The 17,865-nt window shown below is 37.6% G+C and overlaps 1 protein-coding gene across 2 annotated transcripts in view; it reads left to right on the plus strand.

Moving 5' to 3' along the window:
* Nucleotides 1–6,401: 6,401 nt before the first annotated feature.
* Nucleotides 6,402–17,865, plus strand: part of TNNI3K (TNNI3 interacting kinase) — a 203,524-nt gene continuing 192,060 nt past the window's right edge. The window contains exons 1-4 of one of the 2 annotated variants that reach the window (XM_063427225.1): nt 6,402–6,503; nt 8,174–8,282; nt 10,955–11,040; nt 13,410–13,507. In XM_063427225.1, the coding sequence (XP_063283295.1) occupies nt 6,464–6,503; nt 8,174–8,282; nt 10,955–11,040; nt 13,410–13,507 (333 nt within the window). In that variant the 5' untranslated portion in view covers nt 6,402–6,463. The remainder of the gene's footprint in view (nt 6,504–8,173; nt 8,283–10,954; nt 11,041–13,409; nt 13,508–17,865) is intronic. The other variant, XM_063427226.1, reaches the window with a different exon arrangement.

Consider the following 17,865-nt stretch of genomic DNA (forward strand, 5'->3'; position numbering starts at 1 on the left):
CAAGTTATACCAAAGATATTTTTAATGTAGTGAATAATTGTAACAAAGAGAGTCACCTCCTAGTCACTTGTGATGTAGGCTCATTATAAATGAGAATTTAACATTAATGGAAAAAATTAATGTGAGGTGGTATTTTCTAGACATGGAGAATGATGTTCAAAATTCAAATAGAATTTTTTTGGTAGTAGTTATGTTGATTTTAAACAATATTAAATTTAGTTTCTGGGGTTAGTTTTATTTGCACCTGGGTGGAACAACAGTGAGGACAAGCAGGGAGCCGGGGTCCACGTGGGAGAGGGTGCACACAGAACTTCCGTCTTTCCCACAGACTGTGTGTGCCTGTAACTACGTGGTACTGACCATGTGTGCACCTGTGCACCTGTGACAATGTATGGGATGTGTTTGTAACTGTGTATGTATGTAACTGTGTGTGACTTTGTACCTGTGACTGTGTGTGTGTGTGTGTGTGCATGACGGTGACTGTGTATGACTGCATGTGGTGTCTGTGCAAATGGTGCATGTGTTTGTTTGTTGCTTGTATGTGACATAGTGTTTGTGTGGGACTATGTGCCTCTGATTGTGTGACTGCGGCTGTCTCACTCTGTGCACCTGGATATGTGACTGCAAAAATATGTGTATGTATGTACTGTATGTGACTATCTTTCTGGTCTGTGTATATGTGTACAGCAAAAAAAAATGGGTATGCGCTAAAAAACTGAGTAAGATGGAAAAATTACATTAAATTCTGAAGAAAGGGACACTAAAGGCCCCAGAAATAGATATGAAACAGAAAAACTAAAAACATGTTGTGCCTGGTGAAAACTAATTTGGCGGTAAATCAGAAAATATATAGAACAAACAATAACATATATTGTTGTATAGTCCAGAATATAATAATCTTGTGGATTAGGAAAAGTGGTTTAATTTCTTATAGATGCTTGAGGTATATCCAGGAGTACATGTAAATAAAAGCAGAAAAGACAATCCAATAGTGCAGTATGTGTTGGTACCCACAATAAATAGGATCTTGATTGTCAACTCACACATCATGGAGCTCAAAATTAGCTCCTGTATATACAATGTGCTGTGGTGCAGATCGCCACTGATGGAAAGCAGCGTATTTAGTATAGCAGGTAAACTGCTCTGTGATGATAGCGTAGGTGGTATAATCCTCACCACGAGATTCTTTGTCCAGGGATCCACAGATGTATTTCAGGATGCCAGACTTCAAATAAGGAATAATGATGAAATAGCAAAAAAGTAGAAAAAAAAAACCTACGGTAACACCAAAGGGTAAAAAGCAAAAAAAAAATAATGTTGCTGCTATAAAACAATTAAAACTAATACAAGTATTAATCCATCACAAGCTTCTCCTTAAAAAGGATGTATCAAGTGGAATTACACTAAAACCTAGCGTTCTGGGTTATATAAGGTAGCAAACAGGATATTTAGAAAAATGACATCATATTCATGTGATCACAAATGTTAATACGGGTGAACTGAATAGAATTTATGCATATATATGTTTAAAAAAAAATATCAAAGGGCTAGGAACAGCTCAACAATGTATGGGGAAGAGTTAGCAGGGATTGAAAAAGGTATGTTATTAATTTGAAATTCAGGACCTGCCAAGACACGTGATGAAAGGGAGTCCCGAAAGGGTCCTTGGGTATTGTAGGCTCGGAGGAAGTGGACTGACTATAAAGTATGCAGAAAAAAAAGCTTACGAGGTGTTCAAAGTTCTTTAAAAACCTGGCAGCAGCTTTCTTGTGAATATTGTTTGGGATATAAATTATGGCGATATCTCTAAAAGAATTAAGTTGGTGAGAAAGTGTAGCATTAAAAAAAAAAATAGTCTAGTGAGTTTATAAGAATGATTGTACCTGACAGAGCTGGGCTCTCATAAAGTATTTAAAAAATATTCTAATTGCAGCAAAATAGCCTGCCACTCTCGTGTCACTTTAATATGATTTGATGGATTACCTGTAAAATGGCAGCCAGGTTTTCATTAAGAAGGTGCTTGTGCAGATTAGTGGTTTGAGGAAGTAGAGCTGTGATAATTGTAATAGCCAGTCAGCAGGTAATTAATTTATTTAATCAACCTAATAACAGCGAAGTAACAAATGTTTCTCCCGGTTTGTGTCCTTTTCACGTTAATGCTGTTCTGTGGAATTTACTTGGTAGAAAATCTTTCAGATGTGAAGCTGTGTGTAAATGTAAACACTTCTGATAAGCTCTGCCCAGCACCGAACAACATCCGATAAATACAGTAGAGCTCCCCCCCCCCGCCTCTCCCCCCCCCCCCAAAAAAAGTATATATAAAAATATTAAAATACAAATGAGAGGCATAAATAACATTTTATTAACATACTTAAAATGTAACAATAGCAAACTGCAGTAATCATGTTTTCTGCATTTATTGCTGAAGAAGACATCTTATACGAGTATTTAGATGCAATGAGGGTGGTTAATGGGCTGTAGTTATGTCAAGGAATTATGATTTTTTTTATAACTAGCGTAATAGGCATCATAGAAAACATTGCGTGGCTCCTTCAACTGTTTATTTGTTATTATTATTTATAATAATGTATAGGAAAAGTCGGTTGCTAGAACACCCTACAAAGAAGGCATAGTTCTTCAGACAACTCAGTTGCAGGAGATAAAACAAGGTGGGTTACCAATGTGTGGGAAGGGAACGCTATTAACAGTTGAATTGATATGATTTCCTAAAAGAGTTTTCAATTCTTTTTTAAAAGAAATGGAGAGGGAAGAGAGTTCCATAGGAACAGTGCAGCCCTAGGGATATTAAACACCTCCATCGCAATATCTCCAAATTACTCCTACATGCACAGAATGTTTGAAGAAACAATAGCTGAATTGAAACATGACATTCTAACATGAACATTTCAGCCAATCGGTAAACATATCCTGTCCAAACAAATTATCTTGGTTAGCAAGCTGGGCAGTGGTAGTCTAGCTAATATGTAGGTGGGTTTGCCTCCATATTAATGTTTTGTTTTTTCTTGATAGATGAAAAATAAAGAACATTTTTTACAAAGATCTCAAAATGTGTCTCATAATGGGCCAATTTATTTGCCATTGCTAATGGTGTACAGGAATACATTTCTAAGATAATCTTTTAGAACAGGTTCTATTTTGCAATACCTCAAATAACCAAATACGGAGAGGGTCTCAAAATTGTCTACAGGATGGGGGTGCAAAATATGTGATAATGTAGACTGAAGGAATTCATGTCATGAACATAAAGGAGGCAGCAAGGAATAAATGATTGGGAAATAAATTGGTGATGACAAGTAAGGCATGAACGATGGGCAAGTATGAAAATGATGAGGAGTTTATTAAAATTAGTGATTGAAGATTAAAGTAAAAAAAATCTGGAGAAAAATGAGACAGTTTTCTGTGCTCCAAAGACACTCCATTGTCCTTCTGAGTGTCAACAGTGTATAAGTGAAAGAATATGCCTTAATATTTGTTTAAAACCTCACGCAGAGCTTCTGATTAAACATTAGTGGTGATAATGATGATCTTTGCTTGACACCACTTGTTCCCTTAGTGCCTGACATAATTTTGCCTCCTGTGTTCACTTAAAGATGCCGTTGGTCAGGAGGAAGTGACTTTCCTTAACGCTTGCTACTTGATACCTATTAGTGTCTTTACATGTCTCATGATTGTTCCATGGACAAAGGTGACTGTAAGGACTGTAGAAAGATACATACACATTAGAGTGGCATGCTTACCTTCATCTAGCAAGTGTTCTATGTTGCTCAGTAGTTACTCAGAGCCATTTTAAGTATGCAGGCATATTGTAGGTTTATGATAGGTCTAATGTTGGTTCATCTGGATTTAGTGATGACTAGCACGTGTTTGGTGATGTCCTCTTTTAGTGGTATCTGGAGCTTTCCCTTTTGATTGAAGCATAGACAATGGTATGTAGCAGATTACAGCAATTTTGTGGTAACCCAGGGCTGAATTGAGAGCCCACTGGGCCTGGTGATGACAATTATGATGGGGCTAATTACAGAATCTTATCGACAGAGAACACTAAATCAGATATACCTCCCACGTGACATGTATCCGGTAGAGGTGGTGCTGGAGGGAAACTTACAAGATGCAACTAGAAGAACACACATACCCTATGCTAATCTCTTGCTTATATCTCTCAATAAAATCCATAACCCCTTACAGCAGCATCAGTTGAAGCAGGACTTCAGTGGGCATGGTAAAAGTGACGCAAATGACATAACTGGCACTGCCCGAAGGGCCGGACATACCCAAAAAAGAGGGCGGGCCAGCCCAAAGAGTAGGAAGGTCAACCTGGCCTGAATGTATGTTAGGCCTCATGCCAATCATGCAGTCTGGCCAACTAAGGCATATTATGCAGACAGCACCCTGAACTTGGATATAATGAAGTGCTCGCTCTATGCTTTCTGGGGACTCACTTGTCCACTACTCTCCACTACTCTCCTTGGGCAGACTAGATTGTCCGAATGGTTCTTATCTGCCGTCACATTCTATGTTTCTGTCTTTCTCCTTACCTTCTTAATAGCAGGCAGAAGCTCCGGGTATGCTGTTAGTGGCAGAGAAATTGTGGATGTAGTGAGTGTCGAGGAAAGGGGACATGCCACAGTGTTAGAGAGACTGAAGCAGCAAGAGCACATGCACAGTGCACAATGTCAGATTTACTTTAACTAATTTCATTGTCAGCCAGTCCACACAAGTTTTGTTCCCCTTCATCCTTTTTATGTATCCATACTTAATTCCCTCTGCTCAAAGCAAGAGCATGTGAAGAGCAGTAATATATATATATATATACTGAACACAATTATAAAGGCAACACTTTTGTTTTTGCCCTTATTTTTCTAGAGCTGAACTCAAAGATCTAATACTTTTTCTATGTACACAAAGGGCCTATTTCTCTCAAATATTTTTCACAAGTCTGTCGAAATCTGTGTTAGTGAGCACTTCTCCTTTGTTGAGATAATCCATCCACCTCACAGGTGTGGTATATCAAGATGCTGATTAGACAGCATGATTATTGCAAAGGTGTGCCTTACACTGGGCGCAATAAAAAGCCACTCTAAAATGTGCAGTTTTATTACACCGCACAATGCCACAGATGTTGCAAGTTTTGAGGGAACGTGCAATTGGCATGCTGACTGCAGGAATGTCCACCAGAGCCAAAACTTGCTACATCTGTGGAATTGTGCTGTGTAATAAAACTGCACATTTTAGAGTGGCTTTTTATTGCGCCCAGCGTAAGGCACACCTTTGCAATAATCATGCTGTCTAATCAGCATCTTGATATGCCACACCTGTGAGGTGGATGGATTATCTCGGCAAAGGAGAAGTGCTCACTAACACAGATTTAGACAGATTTGTGAACAACATTTGAGAGAAATAGACCTTTTGTGTACATAGAAAAGTCTTAGATCTTTGAGTTCAGATCATCAAAATGGGGGCAACACAAAAGTTTTGCATTTATAATTTTGTTCAGTGTATATATTTATAATTATTATTATTATTTTTTTTAACAATGGGCTTATTGCATGGGCCTGGAGCTTGAGCTCCATCAGCCCCTATGTCAATCTGGTCCTGTGGTAACCTACATGCATATGCCACTATATGAGTCTGATACTCAAATCCCACATATACACATACATTGCTAATATGTGCATACAACATTTTAATTATTGAAGAATGGACTTGGTAACTGGGTTGCCCCAGGACCCCTGCTGTTATAATACCAATTACTAGAAATACTAGCTATATATTATTTTTATAATATGGACAAGCTACCTTCATGTAAGAGCATTATTCTTTCCAGAAATATTGCATTTATACTTCATATATTATACATTGATATCATTATTAATAATATCTCCATGATGAAGCAAGCTGAAATCTAGCTGCAGAATTTTTCAGAGCTTAAATCTGGAACAAGTTCTACTGATTGAAAAACATAAGCCCATCCCTTGTGTATAGTATTTTACCATGTCATTAAATGAACAGAAAGTAGGCCAGTTATTAAACCGAATGATCTATAGATTAATTGCAACAGTTGATAAAAATCCTTGTTCTGCCTTTCCGAAGTGACACGCATGTGGTATTTATTACCCTAAATAAAATTTGTGTCAGAAATTCTCTGTGAATACTGATCATTATTTTTCTCTTTGGCGAATGCAAATAACGAGCAATTGAGTCAATTTTAAGTTCTGCTCGGCAGTGGATTTTACATAAACTGATTAGTTATCGTCATTGTTTCACACTCGGTAGAACATTGTAGCTGTTCCGCGTCATTGTTGCTTGACATTCCATTTGGCGGAGAGTTTATTTTTAGCAAGGGACTATCAAAGTGTACTTTAGCAGTTGGAACGGTCTTCTTTGTACTCAGAATCATATTACAGAGTGAACTTGGCTGAAACAAAGAAGGCATTCATAACAAATGGGAAATTATAAATCTAGGCAAACACAGACCTGCACTGGTAAGCTGTTATTTTTTTTTTACAATTCAATGTATAGTCCTCTTGATAAATTTTTTTGTAGTTCTTTAGTCATCTTAAAGCACGTAGAATGTTTTTGTAGACAAAGCATCAGGGCCTTTGGAAAAATAGTTTAGCACTGCAGATGTTTGGGAGCTACATTTACCATGATCCTCAGTTATTCCCATGTAAAATGCAGGTCACATATATATGCAGAACTTAACTATAATTTGTTCATTGGTGTCTAAACTACCGTATGTTATAGGGGGTTAGTCACTATGGCATGCTGCCAACCAAATAGCAGAACTGAAGGCAACATTGCCAAAGTTGTAAAAGTAGCTGATTTAGGGACATGTGCTGGTTCAGATTTAATTTTGTTGACTTCTTCGTCCTGTTTAAGAGGTTAGTCTTCAAGACTCGGAGTGCTGTTCAATTATAATCTTTGCTAGCATGAGGAAAGAATTAATATCACTCAAAGCAGTGCATCCAATCCTCATTTACATAGAGCAGCAGTTATCATGGTTGTTAGGATCCATAATCTACACAGATGGTCCTTTATAGACTTGTGCATTGGGTTTTTAAACGAATAGCGATTCGTTCGAATTTTCGGCAATCAGCCTTTTGTCCAAAATCCCGAACTCTGAAACACTATGTGGATGAATCACGTAACAAATTAAATGGACAATGGACAACACCATTTTGTTAGATTCATGATTCGTGTGGTGCCAAAACAAAAGAGATGATTGATTTATGGTGATGGAACATCCAATAAATGTTGATTTAATTGACAGATCTAATGAGAAGTGACCAGTAAAGGGGGAAAAAAGTAAGATCAGCAAAAAATCTATATTTATACTTTATCAATCTAATAAACATATAATATATAAATATGGATGATTTTATTGTTCCTCCTCTTGTCCTCTATTGGTGACTTCTTCTCACTAACGAAATGGTTTGAAAATATCCTATTGGTTTACTGTGAAATATCTACCTAATATTCATATTTTGCAGTACACCGATTAGCCCGTTTCTACACCCTTTTAATTCGTCTAAATCATTTTTACAGAATGGAATTCATCCTAGGCCAAAATACCAAATTAAACATTTTTTTTTTTTTCAGACAAATCGATTCGTACAAAACAAAACAAAGTTTTTCACCATGTAGTCTACATCTTAAACATTCCTGTCAGGGCATTGTTTTGGCAGCCCAATCATTAACTGTAAAATGATTTCAGTGACCTGATCAATTATTTTATTATGATATTAAAATACTAAAAAAAAAAAAAAAACAGCTTCAGGAGACTCTTCCCGGTTTCATCACTGGCAGTGTAGGGCTTAGCTCATTAGCTGAGAGTGATCAGCTGAAACTCTAAGTCAGCAAGCTAGCACTGCACTCATTATGATCTTCTGACTATCTGTTCATTGTAGTGGAGGTGGGACCTAGCCGACCCCAGCAAACGGTTCTAAATTGGTTTAACTAATGACAATGAGGAGTGCCAGGGGACTACTGGCACCAAATTCATTACTGTGTAGTATATTTTTTATAAACAAGTGAAGTTCTCCACATTACATGTTAGACTTACTTTTCACATGGCATAATATTTCACTTATTCTGTCTTGGTGTGGAAAAGGGCACCATTTTAATGTTGTTGTTTTTTTTCTTGCTGTTGTAGATGAGTGGAAGAAAAAAGTTAGTGAGGCTTACACCGTTATTACCGAAAGGTTGGAGGATGATCTCAAGATTAAAGATATAGAACAAACAAAACTTAAATTGGTTTTCAGGTAATGATTATCTTCCCCTTTCTTTTAAGCCTTTTTTTTAAAGTTTTTTATGCCATTTCGGGGATATAGGACAATGAAGTTCCATTGTTTTGGCTTAGTTAAATTCCACTCTGTCATTATATAACCAAGATGACCTTTATCTGGCTACTCTAATGGCTCTCTGACCATTATGGGAAAAGTAGCTTACAAAGATGTAGGTTTCCAAGACTACCAACTTTTGAGGAGGCAATTATTAGGAAGAGCCTTTAGAGGTGACCTTTTGTGGAAGATTAGTCTCTACGAGGTTTAAGTACCTCAAACATAGTGTTTTCTAGCATTCCACTGATGGGAACAAGAAAGAAATTAAATAAAAGGCTAAAAAAATAATCCTTTCTCATCTCAAAACTCTCTGGGTAAAAGAGAGCTTAATGCACAGCCTACATAAAACCTTGGCATGACTCTTTTTTTGTGAGTCTGGGAGAATAAATTCCCATTTTGTCAAATGTTCTTTATTATACAAACAACACTTTATCATCACAACAAGTTTGTTACAATTTACAATTACCTTGATCTTAACCACAACATGTGCAAGTATGCAGCATTTATCAGAAATATCCGTAAGAATTGGCTGGCTTTCATAGATAATTGGAACCTAATTATGTCAGTGAGATATTATTCCCATTAGCAATGGTGCAGTTGGCAGCCTAACACGGTCTGAACATTGCTTCCTGACAAGGAGAGGCATACCACAAATCATTTATTTAGATTTATTTACAAAGCAATGGGTTGTTGTGAATTATCATAAGACTTAACAGATGAAAGCCAAGAATAGACAATTTGATGAAAACCCACGAGTCTGTGTGTTCTCTAAAGACTATTAACTAAATATATGGGACATATTCACAAAGATTCAACTGGATAGTGAAGCTAGTGAATAATTTCTAGGTCAGCTAGTCACTAATGTAGAATAAGTTACAAAGTCATGTATCGTGACCAACTCACACTGTTTGTTGGATTCAAGTTAAAAGAAAGTTGCTATTGATTTATAGCAAGTCGACTGCCCATCACTATCTTAAACCTGACTCCTGAAAATAATGGGATTATTGAATTTATCGGGTTTATTTACTAAAGTTCAAATGACCTCTATGGCAGTATTCAGGGGCCTTTGGACAACAGTCCTAATTATTCCCAATATTACCTTGAATTTAGACTAGAGTTCAGGATGATTTCAGAATGAACTAAATGATAGAAATACACAACCAAACTCCACCAGAATTTTGAGAAAAAAAAGCTGTATTGAAGAATTAGGAAAGAAAGTAAAAGTAGACCACTTAGCTGAGCTCAGGCCTCCAAGCTGTCCCGATTTTGGTCAAAGTACATATTTTATGGTTCTGTCCTGCCGTCTCAGCTTTGCTCCCTGATGTCCTATTTTTTGTGGATACCAGGAAACTGTCCCCAGGGGCCTAGAACCATGCAGAGAGTGCTGTACAGGACAAGAAAGTTAGGGGGGGTTGGGGGGGATGGGGGTGGTGTTCAAGCTGAAAGTATATTTGCAATGGACAATCATGACCTAAAATTGTCTTGTTATAAAACTTGCACAGCGAAAATATAAATTTCAGCCATTCGGTAGTTAAACTCATCTGAATTTTGTAATAAAAAAAATAATTAATCAGATAAACCAAAAAGGTGCAAAAAGGAACCAGTCAGTGTACTACAAAATATTATGTATATATTTTGCAGTATACCGATAGGAGCATTTTCCCACCATTTGGTTCACAGAATAAGATCAAGTAAGAAAAAGTACCAACAGAGGGAAACACAGGACACAGTGGAAAAAAAAGCTATATGTATACATTATATATGTATTAAATGTATAATATATAATAATCTAAATCTAGATTTATTTAGATTTTTTTTTTGCTATTTCTCTTTTTCCCTCTATTGGTCACTTCTCCCTTGATTTTCTTTTCCCCATTAATCATCTCTTTTTTTTTTTTGGTGTAACAGGCAGAATTCTGAATCACGAACCAACATGAGTATGCTCATCCATTGTGCGGTTCGGTTAGTTCAAGATTCATCAACATTTTGGCTTGGAGTTTGGGAATAATCACCCAATCGGCCAAAATCTGGCTGTCCGTAATGAAAATCCATTTGTTAATTCTCCAAATTCTCAGTTTAATAAATGTATTAAATGCCTCTTACCATGTTTTCACCGTATAAAATTCTTCCCAAGGTTTCTCTGTTCAGCAAAACTCTTCTATAATGTTCAAAAAATGCTCTTTGGAGCAACGGGAAACTTTATCCTATAATGCTGGGAAACTGCAATATAATGAGCATAAATCAAGATTCTGTGTTGAAAAATAATGATAAAGTTGAGAACAAATTTCTCTTAACATTTTCTTTGCCAAGAAACGGTGCGCAATTCGTTTTAACGCAAGTGTTAAGCACCTAGTATTTTTATTCAGGTTTGACGATTACATTGTGACTACTGCATGCTTGATGTTTGAAACCTAAACAATACTTCATCTTGTCTTATCTGTAGCGAGCATTATTCGCAGACCCTCAACCAACTTGATCACAAAACCTTATTTCTATGTAATCTCATATTGTATGATTCTGATTAATATTCACCAGCAAAATATCCAGAACTGATGAAAACGTCTGTGTGATCAACTGTAAAATCTATTTTGTAGCTCAGATGAATCTTTCGGCAAAGTCAATTTAAACTATCGAACAGAAAATGGTCTCTCGCTCCTTCATTTATGCTGCATCTGCGGCGGTGAGTATATGACTTAACAAAAAAAAATACTGCACTTCGTATACTTTAAAAAATAAATGAATAACAAATAAATAAATTTAATGGTAGACTAAGCAGACCCAATCTTGTTATTCAAATGGAATAGGAGGAAAGAACTGCTATTTCAAACTTTCTCATTCCTTCTCAGTTTAGCACCTTTTTAAATAGCTTATTGTATCTTTTATTTCGTTTCCTAGTTTTCGTTCTATAAATTTCGCACCATCCTTAACATTCTGGAATTAGTAAGAGTTCCCTCTGGTACATAGCTGCACAATGAAGGCATCCAGTAAATTCCTGCAGTGTAATTTTCCGTATTTGTTCAGGAAATCAGTGTATTTAGACTTACTTTAACTGTTTTTCCATTATCATCAATTCTTTAAAATCTTCTCGGGATTTAGTTCATGGTAAGATAATGAAAAGTAAAACATGCATGCTTTTCATGAATTTCATGAATTGTGCGTATACTTAGATGCTATTTTATGGTCATAAAACACGGGTGTGACATAAATAGGAAAAAGTAATAAACCCCCCCGTGCTTATGAATATTTACCAGGAATTAACAGAGTCCCAAAAATGCCATATAAGGTAAAAAAAATCTTCTGCAAGCTCACTTTTGCTATCTCACTTTTGACATGATGGTCCCTATTTTGGAATTTGGCCCACTGTCCTGATTTTGTTCCTAGGTGTTCAACATGCATACCAAGGAACTGTTGTTGGGCAGCACAGCTCTGCAGCAGGTCTCTCCCGATGGTCCTGTATGCAGGAGGTAAGTTAGGAGGCTGTCTGTCAGCCTGGTGTGCTTGACACAAGGTTGGCATGCCCCTTGAGTAGGTAGACCTGCCTACTTTCTGGGCGAGGCTCACTAATTATAGTCCTCATAAGTGGTGCAAGTTGCATCATTGACAACTCCCCCGGGAGGCAAGTTGTATTATTGGTGACACCTCCCAGTGTTGAGAAGTATGTATACAGGCATAATGCACACATGTTGCTTAGCCGAAACCAGCCTATGCTTGAGCCTTTCAGTGTATTTTGAACTCTTCCTCCTCTCCCTGTTGTCCTTCCTGCTTGCACGTCTAGCCATATAAATGTATGCACAGTGTATGATGCATTGTAGTCCCTCTGCCATGAAATGAATTTGCCTGCGACGTGAAGAACAAAGGGGAAAGTGTGTACGGTTTATTGGATACATTTTGTTTTGCATTACTTTGTAATGCAAAATACATTTAAATTCATGACAGGGCCTGGGGGGATAGGGTTAAAGTCAGGGAAATGGCTTAGTTGGAGACAGTTACTGACTCACTCTCTGCCAAAAATAGTGTGTCTTAACACAATGAGTACCAGTATCAGAACACATATTAAAGTAAGTAAATGTGGTATATTTGAATTAACTTTATTTTGAAATACAGAGCAATATCTATCTATCTATCTATCTATCTATCGATCTATCTATCTATCTATCTATCTATCGATCTATCGATCTATCTATCTATCTATCTATCTATCTATCGATCTATCTATCTATCTGTCTGTCTGTCTGTCTATCTATCTATCTATCTATCCTGTCTATCTCTCTTTCTGTCTATCAATCTGACTATCTATCCTAAAATGACTGAATTTTCTCATTATTAAAGGGACACTCCAAATAACAAAACAACTTGAGCTTTATGAAATAGTTTTGGTGTATATATTGAGAACCTACAGTCTCACTGCTCAAGTCTCTGCCAATTAGGAGTTAAATCACTTTGTTTATGCAACTGTGAAAAAGACAGTAATGAAAATGAGGTGACCTGCTCTGTTAATTGCCTTCAACAGACTTGTGTGTAATTAAAGTTCAATTAAATTAAAGTTCATGTAACTATGTAACAGAGCAGGAGATAATAATTTCTAAAATAAACATACTGTGCTGTAAGATCTGATTGAAAATATAACCTTTTTTTTGTTTCAAAGAGGCTGCGTATGTCACAGCAAGGAGAGGTGTGACTAGGACCATAAACAGAAACTAAAGTGATTTAACTTAACAATTCAGAGAACTAAGCAGTGAGACTGCATGGGGCATGAGCTACATAACAAAACTACTTAGAACAGTGGTTCCACAACCAGTTCTCATGGCCCACCAACAATCCTGGATCTATGTAGTTCCCTGTTTTATTCTAGTGGAGATACTGACCATAAATGGATTGTTGGTGGGTCTTGAAGATTAGATGGGAAACACTGGCTTAAAGTATCACTTTAATTAGTTCCTTACAATTAAATAGCTTCATATTAGGATAGAATATTTTATTGGATACTGAGAGCAAAGATCTTTGACAAACATGTAAGACAAGATTTCTACACTTGTTTTCTTTGCGCAGGTACTAAAGCACATATTCGAACCCTCATGCTTAAAGGATTACGCCCTTCCAGGCTCACAAAACATGGATTTACTGCGCTCCACATGGCTGCTTACAAAGTAAGTAAAAATAGTGTAGCATACAAATTATAAAGCAAGGTGATGCACTTGATCAAGTCCAGTATCTATTTTTGTTAGTAACAAAATACAAAGATCCAAAAAAATATAATGTTATTATAGATGTTAAACGTGAAAACATTTGCTTTGTTAATTTGCACATTTCGTTTTCATTTTTGCCATATTTAAGGATACCAAATAAGGGAGCTATCTGCTAAACAGTGCCCTAATTTGATATGCTTAAATATGGCAATCCCAAAATTAAGAAAATCTTTTTTGATCTTTCAGCCGTTTAATAGATAAATCCCTAATTTGCTATACCTAATTCGGAATGCTCTATTTAAGGATACAACATTAGGGAGCTATCTACTAAACAGCAGAAGAGCCCTTTTCCTAATTCATCTCTTTCAGTTGTTTAGTAGATAACTCCTTAATTTGCTATACTTATCAAAACTAATGGATCTGATTCGATTCGTTATGGATCCATTCGTTTTCATGACGTTGCACAAATTCAGACTCCGAATTGTCAGTTGAATTTTGGATGAAATTAGATTTGTTGCGAAATAAATTGTACAAGTCTAGCTTTTATAGTCCAATGTTTTGTACATGCAACTAATGAGATAGTGATACTCTGTAGACATGGTAGTTGTTATATCGTTGTCCCTGCCTTATCTACCTCCAATAAAAATATAAACAATAGGAACATTTTGGAGAAAAACACAGCAAAAGTCATTTTTTTACCTTGTTTCCCTATTCTGCTATTTTATCTTTACGTTATCTAAATTGGGACGGTAGTAAGTACAACTTCCTGTTTGCTGACCAGAGCACACTATTAAAGGGGCACTATAGTCACCAAAACAACTTTAACTTAATAAAGCAGTTTTGGTGTGTAAATCATGCCCCTGCAATTTCACTGCTCAATCCCCTGACATTTAGAAGTTAAATCACTGTGCTTATACAGCCTTCCTGAACACTTTTTGTAAAGAGTCATCTAATGTTTATACTTCCTTTATTGCAAATCATGTTTAATTTAGAATTTCTTATCTCCTGCTTTGTTAAGAGCTTGCTAGACCTTGTATGAGCCTACTGTTTGTGATTATAGTTCAATTTACAGAGCAGGAGATAAAAATGTATAAAGTATGTAACACCTGATAGAAAATTAACCATTTTGTTTTTATACAGAATGTGCCAGTCACAGCCAGGGGAGGTGTGGCTAGGACTGCATAAACAGAAACAAAAGTCAATTAACTTCTAAATGGCAGATAATTGAACAATGATATTGCAGGGGCATGATCTATACCCCAAAAGTGCTTCATTAAGCTAAAGTTGTTTTGGTGACTATAGTGTCCCTTTAAAGTCAAATTGATGATATAATGACCTTTGCCCTTTCACTGTTAAAAATGCACAAGTAGTTGGGTTTTATAACGTTCAAAGTTATGTTTATTAACATATATTCCCAAAAATGGAATGTATGACTAGCATGCAAAATAAAGTCATAACATGTACATGAATGTAATGTTGCCTTAGAATCAGAAAACAATATATATACCAGGCACATATACAGTAAATATGCAATATATATCAATCAGAAATATTGGAGGAAAATAAATAAAGAGTGTAAACTGTATTCTTTCCAATAATCCTTCTCACAGATTGGCAATATTCTGGGATGAAGGAGAAAGATAACTTTTAGACGTTTGACCTCTATCTGAGGTCTTTATCAAGCAAACACACAATGTACAAAGTGTAGATTAGCCTTCTACTCTGTGGCTTCTAATTATTCTCTATTCTTTGTATTTAATTTATTATTATATCACTCGGATTTCTGTCCTAAGCGCTTGACTGGCCTATGACCCCCAGATCTGACGGTTTTGCTTGTAATCTCCTGAAGGAATGTTTAGTTTTTTTCAGTGTCGGGGCATGAGTGTAGGTACTTATCTTTATAATTATCTTCATTGTTTTGTTAATTGTTCCTGCTATTTATATGCACTTTGTATATTGTGTGTTTGCTTAATAAAGACTATGGATAGGGGTTGAAACATTGCTGTTCCCAGATCTACTTTGTTGGATTACTGCATGGAGGTTGTGCCAAACTCCTTTTGGTTAAGCACCTTGTGGTTAATAGGCAGCTGAGTGCATTTCCAATGTTCTTTTGATATTATTTGGTATAGGAAAGAAGCAGAACATTATCATTGTTTATATATTTTAGATATGCCATTTTAAAATATATAAAATTGTTTATGTACCACCTTCAGAGGTATTTCCAAATCAGTCTGCAGCTGTGTTTGAGAATGCTTATTCTGTTACAAACATTACTGTCATAAATCAAAACACTTAAAGGATGACTATAGGGTCAGGAACACAAACATGTATTCCTGACCCTGTAGTGTTAAAACCACCATCTAGCTCCCCTGGGCCCCTCATGCCTCCATAAATATTGCAAAATCTGACTGTATTCAAGCCTGAAGCTTCCCCATAAGATTGGCTGAGACTGACAAAGCGGCAGATCAGGGGCAGAGCCAGCATGATTCAAACACAGCCCTGACCAATCAGCATCTCCTCATAGAGATGAACTGAATCAATGAATCTCTATGAGGAAATTTCAGTGTATGCATGCAGAGGGTGGAGATACTGAATGTTTGGATGCATTTTAGGCAGCCATGACCCAGGAAGGATCTCTAACAGCCACCTGAGGAGTGGCCAGTGAAGTTATCACTAGGCTGTAATGAAAACACTGCAATTTCTCTGAAAAGACAGTGTTTACAGCAAAAAGCCTGAAGGTAATGCTTCTACTCACCAGAACAAATTCAAAAAGCTGTAGTTGTTCTGGTGACTATAGTGTCCCTTTAATAATACTTTTAATACCGATTTTTTTTTTCATCACCCTGCACCTTGCTATCACATGATTCACAGCTTTCCTGGTTTCAGTGGGACAGTCCCGATGTTTGCATCCAGTCCCTCTATCCTGACATTACTACCACTTGTCCCGCTTTTCTGCTCCCTCTCTCCTACCCACAATCGTTCTCATCCTAGACCCCATGCATATAATATACACTCACATCTCCTGTCACTATCTTTCCTTCTGCTTCTTGCAGCTGGTGATGTCTCTCCAATCCAGGGTGCTTCACTTCCTCTGCCCAGACTAAGACAACCAGAAATCACACAAACCTCATCACAATACCCTGCCGTTTACCCTCATTTACCAACAGTGTGCACTCTGAAATTATAGGGATCGTATCGACAGAAAACACTAAAACAGTCATACCTTCCAATCGTCATGTATGTGGTGGAGGTGGCGCTGGAGGGAAACTCACAGGATATAGCTTTAAGAAAACACATACCCTATGCTAATCTCTTGCTTTCATCTCAAGTAAATCCATACCCCCTAACAGCAGTGTCCGGTGAAGCAGGATTTCATTGGACGGGATAAAAGGGCGGGCCACTGATGCAAATTACGTAACCAGAGCCATCAAAACGGGCAAACATCTCCCCAAAAAATCTGCCCGAGGAATGAGAAGGTCAACCTGGCGTGAATGCATGTCAGGCTGCCTGCCAATCATGCAGGCTTGCCAACTTAAGGCATACTGTGCTCACTCCATTCTTTGTAACTACTATCCCCTAGCACTCGCTGGTCCTCTTCTAGCCTTCTTACTAGCAGGCTCCTGTTATAATGTCTGGACAGAGAAAAGGTGTATGTACTCAGCAGTGGTGGAACTACCGCGGTCACAGGGGTCGCAGCTGCAACCGGGCCCCTCACTCCAGGGGGCCCGGCAGCTTTGTGGACCCCTGCTACCGGGTGCCCACTAGCCATGTGTTGCAGCCCCGGCTTTAAGGGGCCTTTCGGGTGGCTCATGCTGTTAGGGCCACCTGATGGAAATGAATTTCCAGGAGGTCCGGTCAGTGTTGCGGCACAGGGGGCCCGTGTTGCAGCACGGGCCCCCTGTGATGACATCAGAGTGCAGGGAGGAAGTGACTGCCCCGGTCACTCCTCCCTGCAACCACCGGGAGCCGCGCGGGAGGAAGGAGAAGAGGGAGTCAGAGTGGGAACTCTGACTCCCATCAGCCTGAGCCAACACTGGACTCCAGGGAAGTCACCCTCCTGCACCTAAAAGGTTGGAAACAGGAGGGTGACATTTTGACATTTCTCTATGTGTGTGTGTGTGTGTCTCTGTGTGTATGTGTATGTATGTGTGTCTGTATGTATGTGTGTGTGTGTGTGTGTTTGTCTGTGTGTATGTGTGTGTCTGTATGTATGTGTCTCTGTATGTATGTGTGTGTGTTTGCATGTCTGTATGTACATGTGTGTGTTTGTATGTCTGTATGTATGTGTATGCGTGTGTGTGTCTGTATGTATGTGTGTG

This window comes from Pelobates fuscus, chromosome 7 (genome assembly GCF_036172605.1).
Source record: "Pelobates fuscus isolate aPelFus1 chromosome 7, aPelFus1.pri, whole genome shotgun sequence".
Classification (NCBI taxonomy): domain Eukaryota; kingdom Metazoa; phylum Chordata; class Amphibia; order Anura; family Pelobatidae; genus Pelobates; species Pelobates fuscus.